At 35.7% G+C, this 18,923-nt stretch overlaps 2 protein-coding genes and 1 pseudogene across 2 annotated transcripts; 2 read left to right on the forward strand and 1 right to left on the reverse strand.

Moving 5' to 3' along the window:
* Positions 1-1,278: 1,278 nt before the first annotated feature.
* Positions 1,279-5,834, forward strand: LOC120162065 (E3 ubiquitin-protein ligase WAV3-like). The gene is made up of 2 exons (XM_039172243.1): positions 1,279-1,650; positions 3,616-5,834. Exons 1-2 carry the CDS (start codon positions 1,417-1,419, stop codon positions 5,545-5,547), a joined length of 2,166 nt encoding a protein of 721 aa, XP_039028174.1. The 5' UTR covers positions 1,279-1,416; the 3' UTR covers positions 5,548-5,834.
* Positions 5,835-6,100: 266 nt separating this feature from the next.
* On the reverse strand, positions 6,101-12,865 carry LOC120162064 (annotated as a pseudogene).
* Positions 12,866-16,699: 3,834 nt separating this feature from the next.
* LOC120162069 (V-type proton ATPase subunit G1-like) lies at positions 16,700-18,881 on the forward strand. Its single transcript, XM_039172249.1, has 4 exons — positions 16,700-16,772; positions 17,715-17,822; positions 18,224-18,324; positions 18,546-18,881. The coding sequence occupies exons 2-4, from the start codon at positions 17,741-17,743 to the stop codon at positions 18,687-18,689; spliced, it is 327 nt and encodes a 108-aa protein (XP_039028180.1). The 5' UTR covers positions 16,700-16,772; positions 17,715-17,740; the 3' UTR covers positions 18,690-18,881.
* Positions 18,882-18,923: the final 42 nt, after the last annotated feature.

Below are 18,923 nucleotides of genomic sequence, written 5' to 3' on the forward strand. Positions count from 1 at the left end.
TTAGGGTGAAAAAAACCGGATCGACCCGAAAATATATATAATTCGGGTCGGGTCGGATTAAGTCACTATTTTTATTAAATAAAAATACTTTTTTATTATTTTGGGTCGGGTCGGGTCGGATTTCTAATTCATATATTCGGGTCGGGTCGGATGAAACTTTATTTTGTTTGGGCCGGGTCGGGTTTTTTAAGTGTGATATTCGGGTCAGATCGGGTCGGGTTCAGGTTTACGGTGAAAAAAACCGGACCGACCCGAAAAATATATGTAATTTTACCTTATATATTTAGGAATAATTACAATAATACCCCTCTATATATAATTTTTTTTCAATTAAGTCAATGTTTTTATTGAATAATTTTTTTTTATTTTGAGTCGTGTCGGGTCGAGTTTCTAATTCATATATTGAATAAAAATAGTTTTTGGTATATTTTTTGGTAACTAATTAACATACTCCGATTGAAATGTATCGAATTATTACTCTATCTTTTGGTAACTTATTAACATATTTTGATTGCAATGATTTTAACTTATAATATTTATTAGCATGATTTTTATAATTTATTAAAATGAATTATCAATCAATAAAATAAAATTTTAATATTTTTTAATTTTTTATAATATATTAATACATGTAAGTTGTAAAATAAATTAAAATAAAGCAAAAAAGTAAGAAGGACAATTCTGTCATTTTACATTACTGAAATCAAATTCATCTGACATATATACGAACCATACAGAATATAAAATTAGATTCCAATTCCTACATATTTCAATTATTTCACAAATTCAAATTTCCTCATAAATATTTCAACGAATCAAACTCCACCTTACTATTTTTTGCACAATCCTACTAAAAAGTCATGAATTTATTCCTAAAAAAATATGTTATAAAAATTTATTCCATTAATAAGTATAAATAAAAAACTTAGCTTTTTATTATTCAAGCAAAACATGCTTTTCTGCCAGTCCCAACATCATCAACGAACAAAGGTCAAACAATTCTCAAATCTCAATAAATCCCATAGCCCTTTCTCTTTCCCTCTACAATGACGGCCAACACCACCAACGTGCAAACGAGTAATCCACCTCTTATAATATAAGCCTTACTTGGTACAAGCTTTGACATTTAAGCCTCTCCCAAAAAAAAAATACAGCTTTAAATAAAATTTAAACGAAAAAACTCCATTAAACTTCTCTATATCTCTCTTTTCTTTATATATTGTTTCTCTTCGTTTTCGTTTTCGTGTTCCATTTCCACTTTTTTCTTTAAAGGCCCTTTTTGTTTCTCTCCATCTTTCCCATTCCTAAAGAGAAACTCTGTGAAAGATAGCAACTTGACGTAAGAATCAACTAAGATCCAGTATTTAGATTTGGGTTTTTTGTTTTCAAGTTCAGAACACTTCATTTTGAGTCAAAATGGGTAGTAAATGGAGAAAAGCGAAGCTGGCTCTTTGTGCTTATTTACCTAGAACTTTAAATAATGATGACTATTGTTCACTTCCTTCCAGTGAAAAGCTATCTGACGCTGCTTTGTTATCTCCTTCAAACTCGGCAAGTATGGCAGCTTCTAGGCCAATGTCTCCTTTGTCTTCTGCTCATGGTTTTAGGTTGCCTAGAAGTTTCTCTAGAAGTGCAAGCAAATCATCCAAGGTTCGGTTCTCTGCCTTTTTAATGTTCTTTGAGCTGTTTGAGCTATGCTAGTGATAAATGAGGATTTGTTGAAGGAATTAAAAATTTACTACTTTTTTCCCTTTGGATGGTTTCTAGATTTTGTTTTGTTTGGTGAGAATGGAGGAGCAAAAATGATGTTGGAAGGGATTTCTTATACATAGTTGTAGGTTGATTGGTTTCTTGTATCTTTTTCCCTTTTTTGTGTTTGATTGTTTGTTATAAATTGTGGGGAGGAGAGATGAAGGAAATTAAAAAAATGGATTTGGATTTTGTTAGTTTTATGTGTTTTTGGACCTTTTAGCCTGTCTTATTTGTTGCTGGGAAAAAAAGGATAAAAATGAAGTTTTGGTGTTAATAGGCTTTCTATTGTTTGGCTTCTAAATTCTAATGATTTATAAATTCTTAAGGGTTACAGTTGTTTCTTATGTTTGGTTCATCAGAAAATAACTTGGGTTGGTAAGAGAAGGTGATGCCGTTTTTGGTATTTGGTTTTGTATTTATCTGAGAAAACAGAAAGCTAAAAGCAGCTAACTAGAATACCATGAATGGTATGCATTTGTCATTGTTATTTGTAATACTGTAATATTTTAATTATTGAGACTGATGATGCCTGATATTTCTACTTGAATAATAAAAATCTCTACCGTGGTATCATTGTAAAAGTTATGTTTATAGGTTGCCGGACGAAAATCTCTGTTTGTCTTGCAGCACCAATCATGTTTAGAGCTTATCATAATGTATTTCCCCTTTGAAAGCGATAGGGGTGAAAGCCTCTGCAATTTCTCAATGTTATCTTCATGATGTTTGTTGTGTTTTTTGCTGTGAATGCCTGTTCCGTATCTCTGTTTCAATCAGCTGCTGACGCAATTGCATGAACTTTGTTAAAACCTTTTTCTCGCTCGGTCGGCGTGTTCGGAAAACATATTTTCATGTTTATCCAGCTAGTACACCTTTTTCCTTGTTTGTGTTTAGGAATATGTCTAATTCAATCATTTAAGGACTGCAGTGTGGTCTAACTATTCCGGCCGTTTTTCAATATTTATCGATGATCAACTTGGTTTATTGACCTAACTAGTTGAACTTTGGATTTTTTTCATGGTTAATGCATAAATCCCTTTCAGGGTTTCCTTTTCCTCCTTGTGGACAATGGAAAAAGCAAAGCTTTGCTTGACGGCCTCATATTTGACTGTTAAAATTTCAACCTTTATAGCACATAATGTCATCAAAGAAGTATAAAAGAAGGAAAGAAACCTAAAAGCATAACATGATATCCTTTTCCATCGTGAAAGCAGTTTTCGGTCTTTTTTCCGGATTCATCGGTATTAATGAATAGTTGCTTGATAATTTCTCAAAAGTTACTTCTTTGATTCTTAGCTTTATGTCCCTTGTATTCCCTTTATTTGTTGGATACCTAACATTGACTTCTTTTTAGCTTTGCTAGGCTGATTAATCACTTCCCCCTAAGTAATTTGTGTCTCCTTTTGTTTTGTGCTACTTTTAGATATGGCCCAAAGTAGATTCATGCACACCCAAACCTGATTATTCCCAATAAGTTTTCACTGTTTCCTTTTAGCCTGTGTTATTCCAGCTCTTCATTTTCTTGACGTATAAGAGTGTCCTAGACTTATTCGAAGCTTATATTGTCTTACACACGCAGCCGAGTTCGAGGGACGTAGTTTTTAGATTGATAAAAGGACTGATGAATAATGATTTATCTTTTACTTTTTGGATCATACGTAATTTCTTCCATTATTGTCCTAGTGTTTGTATGGTGGCACAGTCGAGTGTTGTTGCAGCTATGATTCTTGATGCTATATTTTTCTAACAGATACACTGTGGGATTTATTCTGAGTTCTTTTCTTTTACTCTTGAATTCACGTTGGTGTTCAGGAGTATATGAGCTTTGCTTCAGATGCTAATTTTGTTTGTTTTATTTTGTTTCAGCAAATATGTTCAATATGTTTGACCAAGATGAAACAAGGAGATGGCCATGCTATTTTCACGGCAGAGTGCTCTCATTCATTCCACTTCTATTGCATTGCTTCGAACGTGAAGCATGGTAATGAAACTTGTCCGGTTTGTAGAGCAAAATGGAAAGAAATCCCCATGCAGAGCCCTGGTTTGGATCCTCCCCTTTGCAGGGCAGCAGCCAATCCTGTAGGCTTCGCACAAAATGATGCTTTGATGACTGTAGTCCACCGGTTACCTCCACCTCGTAGAGATTTTAGTCGCCGACATGTTGTACTATTATTTCAGGCTCCTGAACCAGGTGTTTTCAATGATGATGAATCATTGGATCACCTACCCATGGTTGCTGAGAGTATGAATGCCTTGGAGAACCCATCTGTCAGAACAATAGAGATCAAAACATACCCTGAGGTTTCAGTGGCACCAAGGTCCAGTTCTTATGACAATTTCACCGTTCTTGTTCATCTTAAAGCTGCTGCCTCAGCTGCAAATCAAAATCCGAACAGAAATCATGCTAGCAGCTTGCCACAACTTTATCAAAATCCCTGTGCTCCTGTTGACCTAGTCACCGTGCTTGATATCAGTGGTAGCATGGCTGGCACCAAGCTTGCATTGTTAAAACGGGCAATGGGGTTTGTAATTCAAAACCTTGGCTCCAATGACAGACTTTCGGTCATTGCCTTCTCTTCAACTGCTCGCCGGCTCTTCCCCCTTCGTCGAATGTCGGACGTAGGGCGGCAGCAGGCACTTCATGCTGTTAACTCTCTGGTTGCAAATGGTGGTACCAACATAGCTGAAGGCCTGAGGAAAGGTGCCAAGGTAATGGAAGATCGGAGGGAAAAGAATCCAGTTGCCAGCATAATACTTTTTTCGGATGGGCAGGATACTTATACTGTCAATGGTGCTGGTGCAAACAAGTCTCAATCGAATTACCAGTTGCTTGTCCCCCTGTCTATGCATGGGAGTGACAACACGGGATTCCATGTTCCAGTGCATGCTTTCGGTTTTGGTGCCGATCATGATGCTTCGTCAATGCACTCGATTTCAGAGATCTCAGGAGGGACGTTTTCTTTTATCGAAAACGAAGCTGTAATCCAGGATGCATTTGCACAATGTATCGGTGGTCTTTTAAGTGTTGTAGTTCAAGAGCTGCAAGTGGGTGTGGAGTGCATGAATCCAACTCTCTGCCTTGGTCCACTTAAAGCAGGCAGTTACCCGATCTGTGTTACAGCTGATGGAAAAACTGGATTTATCGACGTTGGAGATCTCTATGCGGATGAAGAGAGGGATTTTTTGGTGTCCATTAAAGTACCAGCCGAGCCTTTCGAATGTGAAACATCGTTGCTAAAGGTGAAATGTATTTATAGGGATCCCTTGACTAAAGAGATGACCACTTTGTATAGTGATGTTGTTACGATTCAAAGACCTGAAGTTGCTGGGCAGGAAGTCGTTTCAATTGAAGTAGACAGGCAACGCAACAGGTTCCAAGCAGCTGAGGCAATGGCAGAGGCAAGAACGACAGCTGAACGGGGAGATCTAGCAACTGCTGTTTCAATACTCGAAAACTGTAGAAGTTTGTTGTCCGAGACCATCTCAGCCCAATCTCATGACCGACTTTCCATTGCATTGGACGCTGAACTCAAGGAGATGCAAGAAAGGATGGCAAGCAGGCACGTGTACGAGGCAACAGGGAGAGCATATATCCTCTCAGGACTGAGCTCTCACTCGTGGCAAAGAGCGACCGCAAGAGGCGACTCCACTGATGGTTCAAGTTTGATTCAACCTTATCAAACTCCATCAATGGTCGAGATGCTTACTCGATCTCGGGCAATGTTACTAGGTAGTCCATCAACACAAAGGCTTGTCCAACCATTATGGTCACTTGGATCGCTACCGAAGCCGAGATAATAGTTTCCAAAAGCTGTTTTCTCTATATTTTGTAAAATTTTGTTTGTCGAGGAGATTTTGTGGAAGGATTAAGAAGTCTTACATGTGTAAATGAAAAAAAAATGGGAAGAAGGCAAAAGAAACACGGCAGTAGAGGAGAATAGGTAGAGTCTAGACTATTTTGTATCTTGGTTTGTGTTGTCGGGGGGTGTACATAAGGAGAAGTGGCCTTTTTCTCTCTGGGAAAATCTGGGGTCGTGCTTGTTTTGCTGGAAAATGATGGTGGTAAGCTTTCACCTAATATATGACTACCCGCGTCAGTTATTTTTAACAAAGCCCTATTTTAACCTTCGCTGATATGAACTCTCTTTTCAAGAAGCTGTTCAGCCCTTGGAACTGCAGCTTAATGCACAAGATATGTGCCAAGGATGACCTAAGAATGCTGATATCGAACGCCATCTATCACTACCGGTGTAACAATATCATCAACATATGCAACTAATAGGATCAGATTGTTGGAACAAAAATGAATTAAAGAAAATTTATAGTCAATATAAGACTTGAGTGGCTATAATGTATAAGTTAAGGTATCTTTATCTTACTCAGATTTTCTAAAATTTAACAGGAAGACTACTCAGAAAGGAGTGTGTGTGAGGCGATGTGGACTTCCCAAACAATGAAAACCATGGTGGAAGCTTCTGGACTGCTTCAGCCTTGGGTGTCACCACTCCGGGAAGATCGGTTCTGAGATTCAGGAGTGGTTGTTGTTCTGACTGCATCATCTTGTGCGAGCCGAGTGTCGAATTTTGAAACCAGAAGAGTGTGAGTTCAAACCTTGTTGGTGCATTCTTCCCTCCAGAAGCTTGAATAGTATGCCATCCATCTACGCTACGCTTGCCATCTGCCAGGACTAACTCCTCCGAACCCACTGCATTCAAGATCAAAACTAAATATCAGTAGACAGATCGACAAACGAACAAAATGCGGCAACTAAGATTTTCTTCATTTTAGCCTCTCATTTATTCATGGCATGTTCCCCCCTTAAATAGGGAAAATGAAAGGAACAAACACAAATATGGCAATGAGAATATAAGATGATTGACAGACAAACAAACTTCATTCTACCTTCAAACGTGAAATCTTCTATTTCCTCGGTATTGATTGAAAGAAACCAGCGTATGGACCTCTTTGTATCGATCTCCACTCGTGTGATTCTCTTATCTCCATTTGTCTTTAACAACTTCCAGTGTGGGAATATCGGACTCATCCCATCCCTCTCCGGTTTCATCAAAGGTCAAACAGCCATAGGTGACTGAAAAAGTAACATAATCAATGGCCTTGTGTCTGCTACATACAAACCCCTCTTTTATTTCCTCAACTTCCTTAGTCAACACTCCGGGAGTGAAGGAAAATAGAGATATGTAAGAGGTAGGATTTTCTCCAAATCTTCCTGTTGTATCCACAACATGCACCACCTAGGAACCATAAAGAACTTTCGTTACACCTTGATATAGGAGTTTAAGAATGCAATAGTTATACTATAGGTTCGAAACATACGTTCACGGCTCTGGCGGTTTCCTTGGTGAATGGCGGAGTTACACCGGAAAATACCGCAGCAAGTGACTGAGCAAACAGAATACAAGTTGCAAGGACGATATATGTTTTTGCACCTAACAAAGAGGTCAAGCCACAAGAAGAGAATAAACAAGCAATTCAAACCCCAATGTAGACATCTCAGCATCACTAACAAAAATGTCAATGCGGAGGGAAACCAAAGAAAGCATTTTGGTAATAATTGAACACCCTGCATTTGTGATAAATAAATACCTGGGAGATGAATATACGAGAGGAGATACACCAGAGTTAGGCATATCACAGCTGCAATAAAAGCGGAAAGTGCCACAGTCGGCAGCCACTCAGGAGAACTGCCTGGATGTCTACATAAGCATGTAAAGAAAGCCAGGTCATCGAGCAGAAACATTGAAAATTTTCTGCTTAAACAGACCAAACTATGCCAATCCAGCATATCAGCTACAGAAACTTAGCCAAGCAGGGAATCACCGACATGAGAAGGGGTTAGGATAGTATCTCAACCAAGTGGAAAACATTCAAACTAAGAATCATCTTAGAACTTTTACCTGATAAATCGTACACTAAGTCCGATCATTGTGGTAGCTAATCTAATGAATGGACCAGCCGAAACTAAAATCGGAATGGCCAAGCCCATCCACAGGGTTGCAAGTTTGAGAGGCTTTGGTAACCGACCCGAGGTTAAGGTTGCTTCCAACAAGCCATCTGAGGAATGTGGTAAAGAAAATTAGTCTAAAGCAAATGCCAGCCATGCTTCCACTCCACTGGGGCACAACTCAGCAATCACAACATGTACATTGTTCTTCTTAACATAAATAGGCCTCAGATTCATCCAAATAATGAAGGGTAATGTGCGAAAGGCAAACTAGTAAATGTCAGCTTACATGCAAATGCTGGTGGAACAAGCCAAACAAGAGCGAGGTAAGATGATTCAATTTTATAGTAAGTTCCTATAATCAAGAGAACCAGCCATTGCAGAGAACCAGCTATAAAGAGCCATCTTTCGGTCTCTAACTTGATCAAATCAGCTTGGATAACAGTTGACAGCTGTTTTCTCTTGGCATAAACATTTGATAAATATCTTTGCAAAACAAGATAGCCCAAATGCTGACCAGTTAAAGCCCCAAGAAAAGCAGGCGCAGCAAATAACCCCACAACCAACCATGGGATTGAAAGATACGGCAATGGTGATGAAGATATCAGAGGTAGAATGAATGCGGCAAGAGCAAAGAAACTTAATGAAAATATCCACATGAGGATAATGCTCAAACATGACAAGGCCAATGAAACAGCAGCTGTATAGTCACCCATAAGCAAAGTTGTAGTCCATATCATAACCGACTGAATTATCACTGAACTTTGAAGCATATTTGCAAAACGCTGGCGGTATGTAACCATATATTGCCCCTGAAATCAACAAAGTTTTAGCAATAGCATCAAAGCAGGAAAGCAGGTTCCGAAAATGAACCATACGCCAGAGATTATGAAGGTACCAAAATGTCATAATATACAGCAGTATCATGACTAGATTGTATGCCTTCAACTGTTGCATTGGCTTTTGAAAGATGAGAGGATGCTGCAATCTGAAGCAGGAAAGCAAGCATGTTTTCTCCAAGATGTTGAAGAGATCCTGGTTTTAATAGCTCCAACTTGTCATTCTGCACAAAATATTCAAATTTAACTATTCTGAGATAAAGAAAGAATGAGAGTTGTCAATTTTTACTCCATTTCCCTTTTTGTTTCTTAATTAGCACTTAAAAAGGATTCAAATGATTCAGTTTCCCCCTTTTTAGATTAATTACTTAGTTATACTAGGATTTCATATATTGTCTCCTAGACTATGAATTGCTTCCTAGACCAAGAATGTACTATTGGGATTCAAATAGAACTTTAAAAGTGAAAAGATAAAAGCAACACAAACATGCAAGCCTCCCACTTGTCTACACGATCTATGACAAGAACCGGGAACATTTAGATTCTCTCCTTGCATATCAGCTAGGCTATAAAATTCGGACATATAGCTCATGATTAGCATCAAAATAAAGGAACTTGTCTTATCTAGGAAAAGACCTAGTAATTCCTACTCCTCTGATCAGCGTAATAACAGATTGCATATCCTATAATTTAATACCGAAATGTAAACTTCCAGTTAAATAGTGAGAAAGAGGAAAAGAAACAGAAAGAACACCTTGGTGTGATATACTGCACCATGGTCTGTGTATGCAAAGTCGAGCCCCGAAAGACAAGCAACCTCTCTGTAAACTTGGAAATTTGTTGAAGACTTTATGATTCCAGAAGAATAAAGGTCCTACAGCATTGTATCATTTAGATTTGAAGGTTTCCTTCTAAATTTAGCAAATTTAACTACCAAAGAGAAGCACGATGTGAAATAAAAAGCATATAAAAATATGCACGCACATCTGAATACAAGAACACACCTGAGCTATGATATTACCAGATGGGTATTTTGCAACTGAAGCAAAGGTCTCAATAGCCAATGGATGAGGACCAGCCTATCGAGTAAAGAACGGAACACAAGTTGACAGGAAATTTAGTTAAGTATAAGCAAAAGAGGTAAGCTAAGGCAATGCTAAGTAATCTTGATTTTGATTATTTTGAGGTTCAGAATATATATGAAAGGACACTAAAAATTTCACATGGTAAATCAAACATCGTCAATTAAATCAAATTAATACACAAGAAGGATCTTTAAACATATCATAAAAAAATGATAGATTCAATGATATGCTTGATGTCACAACTCCGAAAGCACTTCAAATAATACAAAGCATCAACTTTATAAAAGGGAAAATGAGCATTGTGGTACAGCTGGTGACAGTCTATGTGTCTAAAGTTAGATTGGAGAAAACCATTTGAACTGATCCACCAAGGTTAAAAATATTTTTTACAAGCTAACACATGCAGTAACCTTTGATGATATAACTGAAAAATACGCCCAAAACAATACTATTCATTAAATCTGCTCAAATTTGTGGATGGAAAATTTTAAGAATTACCCTACTCTGATTATGTGGATTTACCAATCCCTTTGAACAAATGAATTGGGGGACCAATACTTTTCCCAGAGATATACCTGAAAAATGGCAGACTTTCCTCCAATACCCATGGCCTCGAAATCAATAGCCATACGAATGGTAGAACTCCAAGGATGCTGCAATGGCAAACTAAAATGTCAATCCTTTAACTCAAAAGTGAAACCAAATTCATACAGGTTATAATCCGAGCACTAAACATGTTGGACATATTTCTCGTGCCAGTGATATGTGTTGAAGAGAAAATGGATAAGACTCTTCTATCATTGATATAATCAAACTAGTTTTCTTATAAATCTTCGAGTCATTATATAGGAGAAAACACATAAAAGAAATATTATCAAGAACTAAGGAAAACCTAAACAACTGCATCCACCCAAACAAAATCATTCACCTTCAAGAAAACCATATTTAATATAGTTCAGGTTTCAAATGAATGCTTTGAAAACACTTCTAACCTGTGTTATAAAGCTATGAGCACCACTTAGACCCTCCTCCTCTCCAGTGTTAAACAAAAATATCACAGCATTCTTAAATCCATGAGCCCACTGCGAAATCCCCCGAGCAAGTTCTAACATAACAGCAACACATGAGCTACAATCACCAGCCCCTTCCCTGAAGCAGTACAAAGATGTTTTACAAAGAGCAAAATCATCAGAATGACCAAAGCTGATAAAAGATTGGCAACGATGTCACTGAAAACGGCAGTGTTATGAATATCTGATGTTCTCACATGAGAAGAATGCAATCACAGCTGCTTGTTTAAATTTTTAAGAAATGAGCTGAAAGGTGTTACAATACAATAAAAAAAAGGTTGTATTTTTTGGGGAAACTAATTAATTAGATATCTTTCTATTCCTTGACTTGTTTGAAATGCAAAGGACATCATTTACTGGGTATTATAATGCTGCCAACATAAAATTCTTTTTTAACACTTGAAAATTATAGTGGTTAACTAGCAACATATATAGCATACTACGAACATCAGAAGAAATTACTATTAAGACCGCTAGACTTAGCTGAATTCAAATGAAAGCAGAATCAACTACATATCATATACTAAGTATTGCACATTTTGGTCAAAAACAAAACTTATTTGAACCAACATGAAGTAGAGTAACAGAGAAGGAAGAAACCTTACGTTGAGAAAACAGTATCAATGTGGGAAGAAACCAAAATAGCATTTGCTCCTGCTTCAGGCGCATATTTTGGCAAGATTTTTAGTACAATGTGATTCAGATCAGAATAGACAAGCGTTCTGTCCATAAACATGCCACTGCCCAGATGAGTTGCACCAGTTTTAACATGGAAGAAGTCCACATAACATCAACCTCCCAGTGAGCTGTTTTTCTAATATTTTCTGATGCTGCCAAAACATACTGTTGTTGAAAGCATAATAAGTTAAATATCCAATATGATCGCGCGAGAAATGAATCATTAGAACAGATTTGGAACAAGCTTTGCAGCTTAAATTATAAAATAAGGGCTAAATCAAAAGATAAAAGTTCAAGTTCACTCTAAAAAATGTAAAATAAGAACATATTTAAGGCACAATATACCAACAACAAGATAATGTCATCCAATTGTTGTTTATTTTTGTCAACATCACAATGTTCATAAAAAGAAGACCCAAGCTATATCTCATTCAAACAAATGACCGGTTATAATCAAAACCAAAATTAAAGATCATTCCCTATTTTCATAACCATGGCAAAGAATTCAATAACATCAAAGATAATACAATATAATCAAGATTGAAGAGAACAATCCGATTATCATTAGTTCAAAAGGTAATGAAACTATGTAATTGACACTACCTGCAGAGCAAGTTCAATAGCATCAGAACCAATAGTATGCGGCCCCAATCGAGTCAGTTCCCTGACATGGTTCATTGCCTCCACCTCTGAGAAGCCCCTTTTGCCTGCTTGCTCAGCAGTAAGTGGCACAGGCAAACTCCCATACTGGTATTGATAAACAGTCCAAGGAGCGTACACAATGACCCCAAGCAATGTCAACAATGTGAACCCTGACCTCCTTGCAGTTTTTATCTGAATACCGTGATTCAATTCGGCTTCCTCATCAGTTTTAGAGGCATCACTTGATTTATTGGCTGATGTATCAGGTGAAATCGATGTGGTTTGAGGCCGCCTTCGCATTTTTTAACAAATAAACCTGCTCAAAATATGATCAAAGGGTCGGCTTTTTAAAATGCTAATTTTTGAAAGGAAAAAACCCCATGTCACTGTAAACACATAACAGCATTTTTTAACATTCAACCTTATTGCAGTTTACACTTTTAACCATTTGCTTCCAAATTAATTGCACAATAACCAAATTGCTCACTTTCATAATACACGGACTAATTCTTATTTATCCAGAGTACAATTTGAAATTCTCCATCAATAAAATCTATGGGATCATTGCTTTCAATCTCAAAAACCAAAAACAAACAGAAGCAGGGCATAAAAAGAAAAGGGTATTTACAGATTTAAAACTATATATGAATCCCAGTCAATGAAACTGTAAGATTACATGAATATATGGCCAATCTAAAAGCAAAGGATTTGAAGTGGGATAACATCAAAAAGGTTTGAAACACAGCAAGAAAGAAGAGAATTTGATAAACAAAAACAATTACTTTTAAGAAAAGGAAAGAGGATAGGCTTACGATGGAGATTTGATGCAGAAAAAAAAAGCCTTGGTTTTGTTGTGAGAGTCAAAGAAGAAGTTTTTTTAGTACAGAAAAAGCAGGAGGTTGGGATTGAGTGCTACTTGGAGCGTACTGTTTTGTAACATCTACTCGTGACCGTAACATTGGCAGTAAACAATAGACAAATAGGAAGTTATTTGAGCTTGATTTATTTAAAGTTAGGTCAATATTTGAATTAAAAAAAATTAATTTGAAATTTTAACAGATTAAGAAAAAAATTATTTGATGCTCGATTTAAAAATTTTGTGAGCAACTCGAAAGTTTGAGAATTTTAAGTTCAAGTTTTATTCTTCTTCTTTTTTGTAACAAAGAGTAAACTATCGGCTACACATTGCTATTGTGTTGGTATTCTTGTAATATATGTTTCACTTCCTCGGGTGCCTCCATAACAACCTTGCATCCTAAGCTCCACCTATTTGCTAATTTTTCTATTCCATCCGCAACTTGATTTCCAAGCCTGCACACACTGAAAATTAACCTCCCAGTTCCTTTGCATCAACTCGAGAATGTTGTGTAATAGTGTAAACCGAAATGTACCATCCTTAGCCTGTTTTATCTCCTTGATCGTTTACAAACTATCCGTCTTAATTATAATTTGTCGACAACCCAAGTCCCATGTGCACAGTAAACCACAATACACTCCCCATAAGAAAAAAATAGGTTTTTATTAATGATTACTTTATTTATTAATGATTTTATTATTTTTATTAATTATTTTTTTATTAATTATTAATTATTTTTTTATTTTTTTATTACAAATAGTCTCTTAATTTTGACTATCACGTTATTTTTTTTATATTTTTTATAGCAAGAGGACCTAATAAAAAATATTTTGTAATTAAAAGATAATTTGTACATTTTAACCAATAAAAATAAAATATCTTAAGTCGTCGTTTAGAAGTATCTTATCGATTTTCATTTCACGTAATAGTCAAAATGGCTTTTTGCTGGTTCCCCTTTTTTGTTTCATTATCAGAAATTTCTAATATCAATCTATCAAAAGATAAAGAAGCTGTGTGCGTGTGTGACAGAGAGGAAAAAATGCATCTATGGCCATCAGTTAGATTAAGAGATTCATTCAAAATCGCTTATTTAAGAAAACTAGAATGGAACCTCCATAGAATGAAATCGGAGAAACAATCTTCTTCTTCCCCAAGGACTCCAAGCAACCAGCAAAATCTCTTAAATGAACAAGAACCTGCCGACTCGAACTTTGCTTCTTCTAAATGTTGTACCAGTTTTATTGTGATCTGTCGAGAGATTTTCATGGTCCTTTCTTGCTGTTACTGTTGCTTCTGCTGTGGAGGTAACTCTAAATTCCCCCTTTTGGCTTTTTTTGTATGGGTTTTTTTATTTTATGCTGGTTTATGGTGTTTCTAGACTTGGGTTTTTGAGTTTAGTCGATTTTGGTGTCTCCTTGTAGCTTGTGGTCTGTGATCATTCTTGTTGATTTGCTCGGTTTAATTTATGATTTCTTACATATATTTTTTAATTTTATGTGACTTTAGTGTTTTCTTGGGCTCTTTGGAGATGTTATCTTTGAATTCAGAGCATTTTCTGTGCATTAAGTTTAATTTTTGTCTCTTTACTTGATTGTTGTTTATTTTATAGATTGAATGATTAAGCTTTTATTGTTCTTTTGATTGATTAGTTTAGAAAGGTTGTGCTTTGTGAGGTTCTTCATTCTATAATTCCAACTTAGCAATTCAGTACAAATTGTCTCCAGTCATTGTGAACAAATTTGTTTTTCTGTCTTCAAGTGGAAGTCTTGCAGCAAGTTAGTTTACCTCCTTTTCTTGACATATTACTTAATTAAATTGCTCAGTCATTCAAATAGAGTGATGGATCATACGCTTTCAGCCTCGTCCTCGAATGATGATCGTGTTAATAATTGCTGCGATCATGTTTCATTGATTCTGCTTAAAAGAAATGGCTTAAGCTGTTTGATTTAGGTTCATAATAGTCCAAGCCTTGTATGGTGGAAGCTCGCTAGCAATTTTAAATTTGTCATATAGTTGCTATTCCGAATTGTTGATGAAACGAGAGTGAAGGGACCAAACAAGGAAAGCCCGCTTTTACTCCTAAAATCGTTGATATGAAGTTAAATTTGAGAAGCTAATGTCTTTGAGCTTTAAGTTGCAAAGAATTATGAAGTTTGAAGATGGAAACTTTTTAGTTGTAGCATCAGTTGTAGTTGAGAACGGTCTTGTGGAAAAATATTTATTTTACCTTTCATTGCTTCCGATTCGATGAGATGGAAAACTTTGAAAAACCGGTTCGACGTATGTCCGTCTTTTTGAACCCCCACCAGGCTTACCAGGGCTTTCTAAGGACCTACTTTATAACATGTACTGGTCTAATTCTAGAGGTTTAGAGGGAAGTGAAAACAGTGTAATTCTGTTTCTTTAGACAGCCTGTTTGAAAGTATATATGCATTGGATTGCAATTTGGATTTGGATTTTTCATTACAGCTATCATTCATAAAAGTGTCTCGAAGCTGGTTGTCTTTCGATGTTGCTCTTGGGAGTTGTTATACTTGTGTGATGGTCTTTATGATGAGAATTTCCGGTGATGTTTACATTTTCCCCCAAACCTTCTTCATATCGGAATCAATGCTTCCAAAGATGTGCGCTATGCATGCACAAATGAATCCCTTTATTGCGGTCTTTATGGTTTCTGGAATTGCTTTTATATTACGCTACATGATCATGCTTCACATCGATGGATGCCACTGCCGACTTTCCTAGCTATCTTTTTACCCAGTTTGTATATGTGTTTTGTTTCGTTCCCTTTTAACCCTATACATAACATCTTTGCTTGTTTCTGCATGGCATGAATTACCTCATTCAGCTTGTATCGATGAAGAAGATAACTGATGCAGCACCTGCAGTTGTTTTAGGCGGCGCTTGAATCCATCTGCAGCGGGATCGTACAAAATGAAATAGGAAGTAATAAACTGGATTATGTTTTGTACAAATTGAAGATCAGTGACTGCATTCTTCATAGTTGTAGTAGGTTCCTGGTAATCCTTGGCTTATTGTTATCTTATCAGTTGTATAATACTACATATTTGATTGCTATAGATATATGATTGAATTCTTCTTCTTCTTCATCGTACATTTATATTTGCCGGATCCACGGTACGATTATCGAATATATGTTAACTTTGGAGAGAACTTTCAGTTTCTGTTAATTCAATGAGGAATGCCTTGCAAAGCTAGTGGAAGGCTAACCCCTTGCAGTTTACTTTGTTAAAAACAAATGCGCCATGGGAAGCAGGACATACATATAAATTTATGTTGGGGGATAAATTTCCGGACGTGAAAATATATTATCAATAAAATATATAAATAAATACATAAATTATATGAAAAAAATAAAATTTTTAGAGGCCGACCATCCTCCTCAATCCATCCCTGATCAAAAGTTAAGGATTTATAGATTTGTTGCATTAATAATTTTATGTTGCATTTTGGTTGGTCAGTTCTCCAGCCCAATTTAAAATAAAATAAATGATTTAATTAATTTATTTTGAACAATTCTTATTTAAGGGAAAGAGGAATTTTACTAATAATAAAAACGATAAATTCAAATACCAAATAATATATTATTAATATTTGAATATATAAATGATTGGTTTGAGTTAATTAGTTACACTTCTAATATTTTAAATCGATTTTATTAAATATAGTTAATTAATAATTATTATTAATTTATTTTAAAATTGACAAATATACTATTATTTGAAAATTATTTTACAGTATTTCTTATGAAGACAAATAAGGGTATAGTGGTCATTTGATAGATTCACCTCTTTAAAATAAGTGACCATGATTTTTTCTCCCCCTAAATTGTCTGGTTAAATCTCAAATCAAAAACACCGCTTCTCTTGGGTATGTATTCTCTTCCAATCTTTCTCTTTACTTCTTCCTTACAGTTAATGTTTTCTTTTCTCGTTTCTTATAATGTTGATATTGTTTAACTCTTCAGATCATTACTTTTTTAACTTAATAATTCACTGTATTAAACGATTTGGAAATTATATAAATTTAAAAGCTCACTTATATATATATATATATATATATATATATATAAACGTTGATCTGACTATTTAGTTGATTGATAATTGTATTTCACTTAGATTTTGTTTGGTTAATTCCTTTAAAGGGTATTCTTTTCCTGCTCTTTTGTGGACTTAGATTTGATGGGCAAGTTATTAATTTGCTTATAAGCTAGAGTTGTTTCTTCTGAATTCTGATGATCCTGTTCTTTTTAGAGATATTGTGCTAACTGAGAATGGGTTTTTGAGAATTTTGAAGGAGATTACTGAGATCGATTTAAAGAGTTAACTTTTTATTTGGTGGCCTTTTTGTCTATTATCTTGGCTTGAGGATCAAATAATTTTAAGTCATAAGACTAAGAGTTTGATGCATCGAAGGATTTGGAGTTGAATTTGAGTTAGATTGAATTGCTTGTCTTTTGGTTTTTATCTTTAAGCGTGGAAAATGCATTATATGGCTGCCTTAAAATACACATGTAATTCATTGGTAGGCATGAAAATAAGGTCCTTGGAGTCTTAGAAGTCTCTTTGAATTTTAAATTTGACATGGATCTAAAAATGCCAATTAAAATTTGTGACTTCTGAGCTAGGGATGTCAATAGTGCAGTACGGATCAGGTATTATGAAGTCTTTGTGTGTGTATGTTAATGTTATTAGATGACCTTCTGTTTTCCTTTGGATTTTATTCTGTTTATCATGTGGCTTCATTTTATAGCTATAAAATTACTAAAGTAATATTTTTGCACCCCACCCCCCAAAAAAATCTTAATTTCAGAGTAACTACGAAAAAATTCAGCAAATATGGAAGCCAACAAGGGTGGTATCCAACAGCTGCTAGCTGCAGAACAAGAGGCTCAGCACATTGTCAACGCAGCAAGAAATGGTAGCACTAGTCTTATTTTCTATACTTCTCTCATCGCTCGAAGAAATCCATTCATTTTTCTTAATTGTTTTGAATTGATGCAATCTTAGTTCAAGAATTACGTTGATTCCCTTTATTTGTTTGGAAGCTACATTCGGGATCTATAATTAATTTTTGCACGCTTGATCTCACTTGATTAAACAATGTAATCATATAAATGCTTGCAAGCATGTTGTGGACTTTGTGGATGCTACATGATAATTTTTGTTTGCTGTTAGGCTACTCCCATTTAATGACCACTAAGATGTGAACTAAGCGTTGAAGAGAAGTTGATTTGTCTTTCATGGTTGCTTTTCCAATAGTAGTAGTCATTGCTTTTTCTGGAGGATTCGATGTCAACTCACTCTGTTTCTTTTCTTCAGCAAAAATGGCTAGACTAAGACAGGCAAAGGAAGAGGCAGAGAAAGAGATTGCTGAATATCATGCTCAAGTGGAGTATGAGTTTCAGAAGAAGGTAGCTGAGGTATGAATTCGTAGATTTTGTTATCTAGTGTGTTTCATTGACAGTAATGCGCCAAAAATCTATATATGAGCAACCGACCCTTTTTTGGCTTCTATCAAAATTATAATACAAAAATGGGCCTTTTATTGAATCTATTTGTTAAATAAATATCTCATAGTTAATTTCTGTAAGTCTTCAATAAAAATTCTGATTCTTATCCATGGTCGTGGATCATCATACAGAGTAGCGGAGACTCGGGAGCTAATGTGAAGCGGCTTGAGGTTGAAACAGATGCAAAGATCAATCACTTGAAGAATGAAGCCGCAAGGATATCTCACGATGTCGTACGGATGCTTTTGAAGAATGTGACAACCGTGAGGAACTAGGTATCTTCTATGAAGAATGATGGTTTAGTCGTCTACAACCTTCAATCAGGCCCTGTATGATTATGTCAAAACTCAGAGCTCATGCTTGGGAACAATTTTTTGTCATTATTTTATCATATTTTGTTATTTCATTTGTGCCATGCTTTGGATGATGATGTTCAAGTTCTAAAACAAAATTTAATATGTGCTGCCAAGAAATTCTCTCTTCAATGTTTTTAGAATGCTAATCCCTGC

Source organism: Hibiscus syriacus, unplaced genomic scaffold (assembly GCF_006381635.1).
Source record: "Hibiscus syriacus cultivar Baekdansim isolate YM2019G1 unplaced genomic scaffold, ASM638163v2 tig00111402_pilon, whole genome shotgun sequence".
Lineage (NCBI taxonomy): Eukaryota > Viridiplantae > Streptophyta > Magnoliopsida > Malvales > Malvaceae > Hibiscus > Hibiscus syriacus.

What these genes read in the sequence shown, in the direction of transcription:
- LOC120162065 (XM_039172243.1), top strand. Translation starts at nt 1,417, where the DNA reads ATGGGTAGTAAATGGAGAAAAGCGAAGCTGGCTCTTTGTGCTTATTTA. An exon ending in GTGCAAGCAAATCATCCAAG is followed by an intron (nt 1,651 to 3,615) that starts GTTCGGTTCTCT and finishes ATTTTGTTTCAG; the next exon opens with CAAATATGTTCAATATGTTT.
- LOC120162069 (XM_039172249.1), top strand. Translation starts at nt 17,741, where the DNA reads ATGGAAGCCAACAAGGGTGGTATCCAACAGCTGCTAGCTGCAGAACAA. An exon ending in TGTCAACGCAGCAAGAAATG is followed by an intron (nt 17,823 to 18,223) that starts GTAGCACTAGTC and finishes TCTTTTCTTCAG; the next exon opens with CAAAAATGGCTAGACTAAGA. An exon ending in TTCAGAAGAAGGTAGCTGAG is followed by an intron (nt 18,325 to 18,545) that starts GTATGAATTCGT and finishes ATCATCATACAG; the next exon opens with AGTAGCGGAGACTCGGGAGC.